The sequence below is a fragment of the Leucopleurus acutus genome, assembly GCF_964270905.1.
Source record: "Leucopleurus acutus genome assembly, chromosome: 11".
NCBI lineage: Eukaryota > Metazoa > Chordata > Mammalia > Artiodactyla > Delphinidae > Leucopleurus > Leucopleurus acutus.
This window is the reverse complement of record NC_139152.1, coordinates 90,034,309-90,048,366: the sequence shown is the minus strand read 5'-3', so window position 1 is coordinate 90,048,366 and position 14,058 is coordinate 90,034,309. Positions and strand designations below refer to the sequence as shown.

Here is a 14,058-nt window from a genome sequence, read left to right as displayed (position 1 = left end):
AGTCCAAGAACCAAAGCTGACTGGACATCTAGAGCCTCAATTCCTTCATCAGGAAAATGGGGGAACTGACAGATGGGGCACAGGGCTTGGGGGAGAATTCTGGGAAGTGTCTGGTGCATAGTAATGAGTCAGTGATTGTGGTTATTATTACTCTTGCTTGTACTGGTTGTTTTAATGCTCCTTGTAACTCAGTTTGGCTAAATCTCCTATGGCTGGCCCCTGCTTCAGGAGAGTGGGAGGGCTGCTGTACACCTTTGCTGAGGGAGAAGGAAAGGTATAGGAGTTTTAGGCTGGAAAGGGATCTTTACATCATTTACTGTATTTTTTCCCACCCACTGTTGAAAAGAGGAGTCTGAAAAGAAAAAGCTTAGTATAGTGGGATGTGACTCTCTCCATATCACCCCTCTGGGTGGAAGCATTCAAACACTGGACACAAAAAGGTGAGTGGTATTGTGCCCACTTTACAGATAAAGGAACTGAGGTTTGGTTATTGGCCTCCATCACACAGTGATTAACATTTAGAGCAGGGGTTTGGATTTGGAGCTGACTGACCAACTGTGGATGGAGATGGGGTTCCCCAGCCCCAGGCTAGCGGACAGGACGATGCGCGCGGATACGCAGATGACACCTGTAGATGCAGATGAGGCCCGCGCATGCGCGGATGGGTCAGGTGTCCCGTCTCTTGCAGGCTCCAGATGCTCGAGGCCATCTGCAAGCACTGGGAGGGGCCCATCAGCCTGGCCCTCTACCTGTCGGACGCCGAGGCCCAGCAGTTCCTCCGCTACGCACAGGGCTCGGAGGTGCTCATGGGCCGCCACAACGTGGCCTACCACATCGTGTACAAAGAGGGCCAGTTCTACCCCGTGAACCTGCTGCGCAACGTGGCCATGAAGCACGTGGGCACGCCCTACATGTTCCTGTCCGACATCGACTTCCTGCCCATGTACGGACTCTATGAGTACCTCAGGTGAGGACCCATGGGGCTCAGGCGCGGGCAGTGCTGGGGCCAAAACCCCCCTTAGGATCGTCGTCTAGTCCAGTGTTCCCTCTGTCAATGGGTCAGCCAAGACCCAGAAGGGGAGAGCACCTGCCCAAGTCCACCCATAGATAAATGGCCCCTGACTGCCGGGTTTGGAGGGGCGGTTAGGCTATCAAGTGTCTGTATTTTTACGATGATCAGACTAGAACCCCAGGTGGCCTCATGAAATGTTTATGGCAGAGCTTGGTCCAGGAAGCATCTCCTGCCTCCCAGTCTAATGCTCTTCCTATAGCTTTTATGAAAACATATCATTCCTCTTGCAATTTTGGATCAGACAGCCTTCATCTAAACATTCTAGGAAGATCACTGCCTTTTCTGGAAAACAAATCAAAGCGGTGGTGATGGCGAACATTTAGTGAAGCGCTCGCTGAGTGTCAGGCACTGTTCTGAATGCATGGCAAGTGGGATTTCATTTCCTCCCCTTGCAGGGTCCCTGCCACGGGTACTATTATCATTCTTTATGTTCCCAGCGGGAGACTGGGAGCGAGATGGGGAGCTCACACTAAAGTGGGAGCTGGGGTCAGCCGGCCTGACTCTCTGTGACTGCATCCAGCTCTCCCCATGGGGGCGGGGGGGCGGGCAGGCAGGCGTCCAGCAGCTGGGGAGAGCTCTCAGCTTGTTGCGTTTATTATGGAATAACAAACCATCTGAACTGGAAGGGACTATGGAATTCACCTAGGCCAAAAGTCCCCACGTGAGCAAACTAAAGTCACAAGATGTAAATGGTCAAAATTCGTTTTAATCCTTTATCACTGTCGTTTGTCAACATGAGTTATGTCTGCTGCCAAGTGAGTACCTTCCTGATCCAGGTACCATGCGGGGTGGTTTGCATATTAATTGTCCTGCTGGAGCCACACTTCAAGCCCAAAAGGCAGGCAGGCATGGTTACCCCCTCCCTTTTATTGTGGTGAACGGTGAGGCTCAGAGAAGCAAAGTGACCTGCTCAGGTGCACCTAGGCTGCTCCGGGATTCGAACCAGTATCTGTGGGACCCCAGGTCTGCAGCCTGCCCTGCTTCATACTTGTCTGGCTGCTCTGGGGTCTATGACTGTCCCAAACAGAGCAGGATCTGAATTCTCTCTCTCCTGGTCTCTTGCCCTCCCCCACTTCCCTCCGTGTGTGTGTGTGTGTGTGTGTGTGTGCGCGCTCAAAGAGTCTTCAAACCTTTGGTACTAAAGCCAGAGCAGGGATGTGATACGAGCTCCCCCAGATCAAGGGAAGGCAGACTGTTCTCTGTCCACTGAGTCAGGTTTCCTTCCAGGGTTATCTTGGGATGCCATAGCATCAGTCTCTCCCCTCTGAGCAGGTGGAGTCCCTTCCAGACTGTCTTTATTAAGAACAACAGGTGATGAGAAAACCGTAATGCAAAGAGTCATGCACCACAGTGTTCATCGCAGCTGTATTTACAGTAGCCAGGACACGGAAGCAAACTAAGTGTCCACTGACAGATGAATGGATAAAGATGTGGCACATATATATAATGGAATATTAGCCCTAAAAAGAAACGAAATTGAGTTATTTGTAGTGAGGTGGATGGACCTAGAGTCTATCATACAAAGTAAGTCAGAAAGAGAAAAACAAATACCCTATGCTAACGCATATACGTGGAATCTAAAAAAACAAAAACAATTCTTATGAACCTAGGGGCAGGACAGGAATGAAGACGCAGACGTTAGAGAATGGACTTGAGGACACGGGGAGGCGCAAGGGTAAGCTGGGACGAAGTGAGAGAGTGGCACGGACAGATATACACTACCAAATGTAAAATAGATAGCTAGTGGGAAGCAGCCGCATAGCACAGGGAGATCAGCTCGGTGCTTTGTGACCACCTAGAGGGGTGGGATAGGGAGAGTGGGAGGGAGGAAGATGCAAGAGGGAAGAGATATGAGGATATATGTATATGTATAACTGTTTCATTTTGTTATAAAGCAGAAACTAACACACCACTGTAAAGCAATTATACTCCAATAAAGATGTTTAAAAAAAAAAAACAACAGGTAAGCGACCCTGAGTCAACATAACCCTCAGTCGGGGAGGATGAGAGGTGTCTTCCCAAAAAGCATTGGCTGTGGTAGGGAGCTCTGTGAACCCTAACTCCTGACCCTGCAGGGACGCCAGGAATGGAGCTGTCTTCCAGCTCCAGCTGGGCCTTGGGATACCAGTGTGTGGAGTGAGGGCGCCCCCGTGTGGCCAGACAGCACTTTCAGCCCCTGATTCCTGTGAATTGTGAAACCTCTGCAGCTTGCAGCATGATGACAGGCTCTGGGTGTGTCGGGCGGGGCTTTCAAGGGAACAGACGGTAGGGGTGAGGGCTGCCCTCCCCCAGCAAGAGAGAGGCTTCGCTATTGGACCACAGCCCACCTTCTGGGGCTCTACTGCGGGAGCACCCGCAGAGACTTCCTTCCAGCTAGTTGAAGGCGAACTGGCCCCATCTTAAAAGTCTGTGGTCTCTGCTCCCCCATCCAAAGACTATATAATTTTGTCTCGTGGGCCTCGTGATTTGAAAAACATTACACGTGAACAGACTGCGTTTTATGTCGTCTTCCTATGTTTTATTGATCAAAGACGTCAGTAACTGCTAATCATGACCTTTCCCAATGTGAGATAACTGGTATTGCCCATTAATTAACATTTCCTTACTACACAGTCACCTGAAGTTTGAGTTGGCCTCTAGCCACCTCCTCACCAGAAGGTATGTGGTTCCCCTCACGCATTTGGAAATATTGCAGATTGCCCCTGAAACCCCATTCCTTTCTTCACAGGCCCTATGGGAGTCCAGAGACCCTGAGTTGAGAATAACTGATCTTGTCCAGTGTTTTTTTACTGCACACGTGAGAACAGACCAGAGAAGCAAAGCGACTTCCGTCTAGAGTGAAAAGATAGTGGGACTTTCCGGATTCTTTCTTCTCCATCCATAGTATCCATTCGTTTAGCGAGTAACCGTTTACGAGGCGCCTTAGGGGCCCCCATATCTGTGAACCACACAGATAGGATCTGTGAATCCCAGAGGTTTAGACCAACAGGAATGACAGCTGAGCAAAGACGCAGACTCCTTAGGTACTGTGATGGGTGTGTCCTCTCCCAGGGTTTTCAGCCTCATCTGGGGGGGGAGGCAGTATAGGAAAAGATGTCCTGAAGAGGTTAGATCTAAATGGAGGCCTGAGGCTGAGCTGGAGTTTGCCAGGAGAGGGGACGATGTTCCAGGTAGAGAGAGAGAGATCCATTCTGGAGAGGCAGGTGGCCAGAGCCCTGATGGGGAGAACAGCAAGAGATGATGTGGCCAGAAGTGTAAGCCAGGGTGGGTCCCTCAGGACTTCTCATAAAATACGCTAAGGAGTTTGGGCTTTACGAGGCGGGGTGTGGGGGTGTGGGTAACGGAAGATCCCTGAGAGAATGGCATGATTAGGTGTGCATTTAAGGAAGATCACTCTCGTTGCATCAGGGAAGGATCACAGTCAGTAGGGCCAGAGGAGGTAAGTTAGGGGACTCTTGTGTTCGTTCTGGTGAGAGATGTTGGAGGCCTAGCAAAGGGATCAGAAGTAGCGGCAGAGACAGGTAGATGGACCAGAGAGAGATTCTGCAGCTGAAATCAGTAACTGTCTGCAAAGGTGGCTGGGCTTTGGAAGCAAGACAGGGAACCTCTTTCAAATGTTGTCACCTGAGGCTTCCTTTTCAAAAGCCTGTACCTGGAAGTCCTGCCTGCTTTGACCTGTGTCTCGTGCTGGCCCCCTCTTGGTCTGCTGTGCCCACGTCCTTCCCGGACTAAGCAGGATATCATGGCGTTGACTCTTGAGTGTCATGGTGGACAGGCACCTGCTGCGACCCTGGTTCCAGCTCGCACTCTGTGCCGTAAAAAACTGTGTGACTTCCAACAATTCTGGTTTTTTCAACCTGTTTCTTTATATTTTTCAAGAGGAGCTAGAAATCTGTATTTTCATGTTTTAATTTTTAGTGTTGACAACTAACTAATTTTTTAAAAAATGTAAACACTGTTGAGTCAGACCAAACATGTCTTCAGGATGAATAGAACCTTCTCATCCCCACAGACCACCAGTTTGTGACCTCTGACCTTTTTTAAAAAAATTTTATTGGAGTATAGTTGATTTCTAATGTTGTGTTACTTTCTGGTGTACAGCAAAGTGATTCAGTTATACATATACATATATTCATTCTTTTTTAGATTCTTTTCTCATATAGGTTATCACAGAATATTGGGTAGAGTTGCCAGTGCTATACAGTAGGTCCCTGTTGGTCATAGTAGTGTGTGTGTTCATCCCAAGCTCCTGATTTATCCTCCCACCCCCCTCACCTTTCCCCTTTGGTAACCATAAGTTTGTTTTTGATGTCTGTAAGTCTGCTTCTCTTTTGTAAATAAGTTCATTTGTATCTCTTTTTTCATTAGATTCCACATATAAGTGATAACATGTGGTATTTGTCTTTCTCTGGCTTATTTCATGTAGTATGATAATCTCTAGGTCCATGCATGTTGCTGCAAATGGCATTATTTCATTCTTTTTTATGACTGAGTAATATTCCATTATATACATGTTCCACATCTTTATCCATTCCTCTGTCGATGGGCATTTAGGTTGCTTCCATGTCTTGACTATTGTAAATAGTGCTGCAGTGAAAATCGAGGTGCATGTATCCTTTCGGACTATGGTTTTCTCCAGATATATGCCCTGCCCAGGAGTGGGACTGCCAGATCATGTGGTACTTCTATTTTTAGTTTTTTAAGGAACCTCCATCCTGTTCTCCATAGTGGCTGTATCAGTTTACATTCCCACCAACAGTGCAAGAGGGTTCTCTTCTCCACACCGTCTCCAGCATTTATTGTTTGTAGACTTTTTGATGATGGCCATTCTGACCATTATGAGGTGCTAACTCATTGTAGTTTTGATTTGCATTTCTCTGATAATTGGTGATGTTAAGCATCTTCTTACGTGCTTTTTGGCCATCTGTATGTCTTCTTTGGAGAAATGTCTATTTAGAGCTTCTGCCCATTTTTTGATTGGGTTGTTTGTTTTTTTGATATAGAGCTGCATGAGCTGTTTGTAAATTTTGGAGATTAATCCCTTGTCGGTATGACCTCTGACCTTGATCATTTCTAGGAACTAGAATTTTGAGAACTGGTAAGGAATACGATTCTATCAGAAGCCCCAAGTAAGCGTGCACTGTCCTTTTCATGTGAAGATAACCATACTGACTGACTTGCCATTAGCTTAAGGAAAAATTTCTTCTGTGTGAGGTAAGTGTTATTACAGGTGACCAAACAGAGGCCCCGGAGAGGTTAAATCCTAGTGCCAGAGGAGGAAGGCGGCCACCCCTCTACAATAGCCTGCTCATTAATGGAAGGGGCTAGATCCCTCTCAAAACTCAGGATACCGGAGCAGGCTGGTTGGCAGCCCTTTGATTAGACCCCCAAACACACCCATATCACCCCTTTTGGGGAGCCTATACTAGGTTACCAAAAAAAGGTTCAGCATCATAGCTCCCTGAGCAGTTGCTTAGCAACCAGCTATTATCATAGCAAAAACAAACAGATCAACTGGAAAATAATGAAATCGGTTACATGCATGGGCATAGCTGCAGAGTTTCACTAAAATATCACTCCCACCCCTTCACCTGTGTCTTCTAGGAAATGAGGGTGGAGGGCTTCCCTGGTGGCGCAGTGGTTGGGAGTCCGCCTGCCGATGCAGGGGACATGAGTTCGTGCCCCGGTCCGGGAAGATCCCACATGCCGCGGAGCGGCTGGGCCCGTGAGCCATGGCCGCTGAGCCTACGCGTCCGGAGCCTGTGTTCCGCAGCGGGAGACGCCACAACAGTGAGAGGCCCGCGTACTGAAAAAGAAAAAGAAAAAAAAAAAAAAAATGAGGGTGGAGATGTGCAGCGTTCACTCCTGATTTCAGAAATGTCAAGTGAAATTCAGCAGGCGTGGCAGAAGTCACGCAGACCGGCCTTTGCCTGCAGGTCCTACCGTGCTTGTCAAGGATGTGACTCGGGGTTGCTTATTTCGTCTCCCCAGTCCTCTGCTTCCTCAGTTAGTAAAGGGGCTAGTAATAGCTTCTTGCGGGGGTCCAGTAGGTGTTCAACAGAAGTTAATTTTCTGTGCTTTGACGATCAGAACTGAACGTCTTTGCCAGGCCCCCGCCCATAACCCCCACTGTTGCGAACTGCCGCCTTCAGTACAGCCTGGTAACTTCATGTAACCATCTTTTTTTTTTTTTTTTTTAATGCAATGAGAAACTATGTACTCGTGCTTATTCACTCCAAAAACTATTGAGTGAGCACCTACTATGTGCCTGACAGCGTGCTGCACTGTGACAGTGCTGTCTCTGGATTCGCTCGACCTGCATCTCAACACTGAGCGCTCCTCACTCAGCCTTTACCGGACCTTGGGAAAGGTACTTAACCCTCAAACTCTGCACCTATGAAGTGAGGATCCTATTCTTTCTTCAGTCTTAAGGTTCTGGGAAGGTTAAATGGAATAGTACTTGGAAAGCACCTAGCACATGCCTGGTATGTTCTACATTCCACAGATATACACTGTGCATCTGCCATGACCAGGCTGTGTTCTAGGCACTGGGGCTTTCATGGTGCACAGCACAGCCCGAGCTCCTGCCCTCATGGGGTTACATTCTAGGGGGCACTCCAGCTGCACGCACTGCTGTTGCTCTTGTCATTATCAGTACAGGTACAGAGATAAAAGATACGGAAGGTCAGACTCACAAGATGACGACCCAGCGTGGGTGGGCTGGGAAGGCCTCGAAAATAGGTGATAGCTCAGTTCAGGCTTTAAGGACTAATAGGTATAAAGGCATGAAATATCTTGGCATGTTCAAGGAATGTTCCAGAATGGTAGAGGCCTAGACAGCTCTGTCTGCTGGGACGTCCCACATCCACGAGACTGGGGCAGGTTTCTCGCCTCTTTCTCTAACCCAGCAGAATCCTCATCTTTGTTCAGTGCTTGAAGCTTTAAACCTCTGTGCTTTGCTTTGCAAATGTTGCCTCGCTTTCGAGGGGACAAACGTGCCACGCTGGTTGAGACTATATCCTGAGAGTGTACAGGAGTGACAGATTCCAGTTTCATTGTGTTCTCTGCAGGATGACATCTAACCGCCCTCCCCCATCACGTGCCCCCTGGCACATGATGGTGGCTTTGTAAACACTGGTTGAATGAAGGACAGAAATGTGAACAAGGCCAGGGACAGATGGCGCCAGGCAAGGCCGACTGGCTGCTCGATGAGGGACATTACCAGGTGGCGTTCCCTTGTGTACATTCGTCATTTTGTTTCTACTGTAACGTTTAACATTTATTGAGCACGTACTACAGGCCAAGCGCTGTTGCAAGCACTTTCGCATGTATTTTGTCATTTAACTTCATTACAGTTCATTTAACAGATGAGGATGCCTGGGTGAAATAACATGCCCACAGGCACAGCATCACTAAGCAGACATCTTGCTTATCCTGGCTTATCCAAAGGCGTTCTGTGCTTACTGTTTTTATAATATTTGTTTGTTTGTTTTATTGAAGTATAGTTGATTTACAATGTTGTGTTAATTTCTCCTGTACAGCAAAGTGATTCAATTATACATATATATTTACATTTTTATATTTTTTTCCATTTTGGTTTATCACAGGATATTGAATATAGTTCCCTGTGCTATACAGTAGGACCTTGTTGTTTATCCATCCTGTATATAATAATTTGCATCTTCTAACCCCAAACTCCCACTCCCTCCCTCCATATCCCCTTGCCCCCTTCACAACCACAAGTCTGCTCTCTGTGTGAGTTTCTGTTTTGTACATAAGTTCATTTGTGGCATATTTTAGATTCCACATATAAGGGATATCATATGGTAATTGTCCTTCTCTGGCTTACTTCACTTAGTATGATAATCTCTAAGTCCATGCACGTTGCTGCAAATGGCATTATTTCATTCTTTTTATGGCTGAGTAATATTCCATTGTATAAATGTGCCACATCTTCTTTATCCATTCGTCTGTCTATGGACACTTAGGTTGCTTCCATGTCCTGGCTATTGTAAATAGTGCTGCAATGGACATTGTGGTACATGACTCTTTTTGAATTATGGTTTTCTCTGGGTATAGGCCCAGGAGTGGGATTGCTGGATCATATGGTAGTTCTATTTTCAGTTTTTTGAGGAACCTCCATACTGTTCTCCATAGGGGCTGCACCAATTTACATTCCCACCAACAATGGGGGGGGGGTCCCTTTTCTCCACACCCTCTCCAGCCATTTGTTTGCTGTTGTGCTTAACCTGTTTATTGATCCGAACGCCTGATGGGCTGATCTCTGCCATCATCATGATGGCCATGATCATCCTCACAGGTCGTAGTTATCAAGTGCATTCTATGCGTTGAAGAACTGTCTTAAACTCTACATGAGATAATCCATTTAATTCGTACAAAACCCCACAGCCCAAGTCCTAATATATCCCCGTCTCCAAGAGGATAAAACAGTGGCACAAAGATGTAACTTGCTGGAGAGTATGAGCAGGTGAGTGTCCAGGTAGGGCCTGAATCTGGGCAGGCTGCCCCGGAGCTGCCCTCTGAACTGCAAAGCTCTTAGTGGCCCCTCCAGTTAACCTCCAGCTCACAGCTGACCCGGGGCAGCACATAGAAAGCACCGCTGGATGTTCAGCCGTGATTGCTAACGGCAAAGGGGCAGTGGGGTAATTAGATAGGAATGAATGAGGATGTTGAGAAGGACATGAGATGCTGCCTGTAGAGTCCCTGGCACAGAGCCGGGCGCAGTCAACGACAGCTTTTTCTTTTATTAACATGCCCCAAAAGCTCATTCTTAGCTTCTCTTTCCTTCCTGCCCCTCCCTGCCTGACAGCTTCTCCCTCTGGATGTGTTAATGCCATCAATTCAGGAACCACCCAATTTTGCTGGTCCTGGGGGCCCCCCAGCTCTCAAGATGACTCTGCCCCTCTCTGCCCGCATCCGTGATGTGTCTGTCTTACGGTGCCACTCCCTGTAGGCAGCTTTATCTCCCTCATTTGCAAGTCCTTGCTGTTGTCCACACACACCTCCTGGAAGCCTGTCTGCTGGGAACTCATTTCCTAGGCAACTATAATAGAATCTTAGCAAACCCCATTACCTGGCCTCCTGTGCAGGGGAGTGCCGCAAGGCCTGGGACGGGCTGTGCCCAGGTCTGCCTCCACAGTTACCTGAGCAGATGATAAGCACAGCTTAACTCTGCCCCCTCTGCCCAGAGGTAGGTTGCTACGTTCTGAAAAGTGTTATTCAGATGATTTCCCATTACTCTGGTTGGAAGCCATGATTGTATCTGGTACTCTTGAAGGTAGGAAGTGTAAGGGGTGTGGGGGGAAGCTGGGGACCAGGGGGCTTCTCAGAGCCACGGACACACATGTACACGTGCACACGCACCTCTCTGTGCTCACTGGTTGCTGGTATCTGTGGCCAAGGTAGCCCTGCTGCTTCTCACCAGCTGCCAGCTTGCTCCCTGGTTCTGTTTGCACCGCGCCCACATAGTTCCAGGAATAAGCTGAAATCAGAAAGGTATGGGGGAATCTCAGCCTTCTCTTCAAATAGGGATCACCCCAACTGTGCCCCATCTACACCTCGTGAGCCTCGTGGGAGGATACGAGGGTGCAGGCAGCCTGTGCAGGCTGAGGAAGGGAGAGAGATGTTTACAAACACCCTCCATGCACCTGGTGTTGTGCTAGGTGCTTAACAGATGTTTTCCGGGTTTTTTGTTGGTTTGTTTTGTTATGGCCATGCTGCGCTGGCATGCGGGCTCTTAGTTCCCTAACCAGGGATCGAACCCACGCCCCCTTGCAGTGGAAGTGCAGAGTCTTAACCACTGGACCACCAGGGAAGTCCCCAAATGTTATCTTTTTTGATCACAAACGTTATCATTTTTTAAATGCAAAAGATAAACTTGATCAAAAGTATGTATTTAAGTGGCGGAACTACAGTTGCCACCCAGCTCTGTTGCTTCCAAAGGGCCCTCTTCACAGTACCACCCTCTCTCTCACATAAGACAACTGCAAATTGATTCCTTCATTCCCTGCGTATTTATTGCTTGCCTGATGTGTGCCTGACACAGTGCCAGAGCTAGAAACGTAACCATGAACAAGGCTCATCCTTGACCTCAAGCCTAGCAGAGCTGATAGGTACATAAGCAGGCACTCTGCGTGTTATTACCACTGCCACCACCCGCCATCCTCGGTGAGCAAAGAAGTCCAGGACGATGCCCACCATCCCTAATCGTTAGAGAAATGCAAATCAAAACTGCAATGAGGTATCACCTCACACCTGCCAGAAGGGCCAGCATCAAAAAGTCTCCAAGCAATAAATGCTGGAGAGGGTGTGGAGAAAAGGGAACCCTCCTGCACTGTTGGTGGGAATATAAATTGGTACAACCATCATGGAGAACAGTATGGAGGTTCCTTAAAAGACTAAAAATAGAACTACCATATGACCCAGCAATCCCACTCCTGGGCATATATCCAGAGAAAACCATAATTTTACGAGATACATGCACCCCAGTGTTCATAGCAGCACTATTCACAATAGCCAAGACACAGAAGCAACCTAAGTGTCCATGGACAGAGGAATGGATAAAGAAGATGTGGCACATACCTACAATGGAATATTACTCAGCCATAAAAGAAGAATGAAATTATGCCATTTGCAGCAACATGCATGGACCTAGAGATTATCATACCAAGTGAAATAAGCCAGAGAAAGACAAATACCATATGATAATCACTTATATGTGGAATCTTAAAAAATGATACAAATGAACTTGTTTACAAAACAGAAACAGACTCACAGGCATCAAAAACAAACTTATGGTTACCAAAGTGGAAAGGAAGTGGGGAGGGATAAATTAGGAGTTTGGGATTAACATATTCACACTACTATATATAAAATAGATAATCAACAAGGACCTACTGTATAGCACAGGGAACTCTACTCAGTATTCTGTAATAACCTATATGGCAGAAGAATCTGAAAAAGAATGGATACACGTGTATGTATAACTGAATCACTCTGCTGTACACCTGAAACTAACACAACATTGTAAAACAACTGTACTCCAATATAAAATAAAAATAGAAAAGTCCAGGATGAACCAGTCCCAAAGAAGATGTAGCCCCATCATCAAGGGGGACGCATCAAGGCCAACAGAGGTGGGCAGGGGAGGTGCAGGGAGGCAAAGTTCTCTAATTGGCTGCACGCAAAGCCTTAAGAGAAAGCGTGATACTGTTCTGGGGTTTCAGAAACAGACACGCACTCCAGCACAAATTTCTTTCCCTCCTCCTATTCCTTGTAATATAACGTTCCTGTGAGTGAGTCCTGGGAACTTGTATGGGCATCGCTTGGATTCCTTACAACACAGGGTTGATTAAACAGTCGGCTCTCTGACATTTGACGCCGTGGACATCTGAGGCTCAGAGAGCCGATGTCTCATTCTCTCCTGGCATCCTGACAGCAGCCCCAGTGCCTTCGGCCCCATGGTTCCGAGCAGTTTGTCACCTGGCAGCACCAGCCTCAGCCATTCATGGCACCAACACAAAGAAATCAGCCCAACCACTTCTGTTACAGGAGTGGAAGCTCTCGTGTCTAGAGAGTGAGGATCTCCATCCCTGCCCAGGGAGTAGGGGCAACAAGATGTGTCCAGACGGTAAGCAGCATCAAGAGGGCTGATGCATAAAACAATTACCCTGATCAAAGCCCAAGAGGGTGGGAAGATGTTCTCCAGAATTCTGGGACGTTGTTCTAAAGCTAAGGGCAGCGGGAGTGGTCTTTAGCACCAAGTGCAGAGAAAAGTCAAGAAAGATGAGAATGGAGAAGTCTGTTGGATGTGACAGTGAGGGGACATTGCCAACCCTGGCCTGATCCAAGGAGTCAGAGGCAGACTGTAGTTGTTAGAGAAGCTAGTGGATGGTAAAGAAAAAAAAAAAAAAAAAAAAGTGCAGGAGGCTCAGTAAGCCAGGAGGTCGACGCCCGTCTCTGCACCTCCAAACACTACCTGTGTTCTGGCCTCTGCCCAGTTAGCCACTACAATGTGGGATCCACCATTGGGATGCCATGTACAGAGCATCCGCATGCAGGCTGCAGCCTCCTGCCATCTCCCTCCATCCCCTTCCTAACCTCTCCCACCAACTGCCTTAATCCATGAGCTCCAAGAAGCTCATTGCTCCAGCTGCAAAGTCACCACATTAACAGACTTGGTCCACATAGGTCCTGTGATTATTGATCTTTCCAGGTTATTTCTACACTGGTGCAGCCTTAATTCATACAATGATGATTTTATCATCATCATTTGTCGTTTTAATGCAAATTACTTAACCTCTCAGAGTTTGAATGTCTTCTTCAGTAAACTGGGAAAACTAGTACATATGTCATAGTATATCAGCAGTGATTCAAGGAGTAATGCCTATAAAGTGCCTGGCATAGTGCTTGTTACAGAAACGTTGCAAACACTTTTTTTTTTTTTTTTTTTTTTTTTTGCGGTACGCGGGCCTCTCACTGTTGTGGCCTCTCCCGTTGCGGAGCACAGGCTCCAGACGCGCAGGCTCAGCGGCCATGGCTCACGGGCCCAGCCGCTCCACGACATGTGGGATCTTCCCGGACCGGGGCACGAACCCGTGTCCCCTGCATCGGCAGGCGGACTCTCAACCACTGCGCCACCAGGGAAGCCCTACAAGCACTTTTGATTACTGTTTATTGACCACTTACAATGTACCAGGTGTGTTCTAAGAAATTCAGTTCCCCTGAATCCTATATGCTTTCTTATTTCCAAATTTTGCAAATACCTTGAACCCCCCTCCCCTGACTGGCTAACTTCTGCTTTTTTTTTTTTTTTGGTTGAATTGGGTCTTTGTTGCTGTGCATGGGCTTTCTATAGTTGAGGCAAGGTGGGGGCTACCCTTTGTTGCGATGTGCGGGCTTCTCATTGCAGTGGCTTCTTGTTGCGGAGCACGGGCTCTAGGCGTGCAGGCTTCAGTAGTTGTGGC

At 47.6% G+C, this 14,058-nt stretch overlaps 1 protein-coding gene across 1 annotated transcript in view; it reads left to right on the top strand.

Annotated features, from left to right (window-relative positions):
- LARGE1 (LARGE xylosyl- and glucuronyltransferase 1) overlaps positions 1-14,058 on the top strand; it is a gene marked incomplete at its 3' end in the record, with an annotated part of 588,892 nt that overhangs the window by 551,534 nt on the left and 23,300 nt on the right. The window contains exon 12 of the mRNA XM_082850531.1: positions 689-967. Within this exon, the coding sequence (XP_082706657.1) occupies positions 689-967 (279 nt within the window). The remainder of the gene's footprint in view (positions 1-688; positions 968-14,058) is intronic.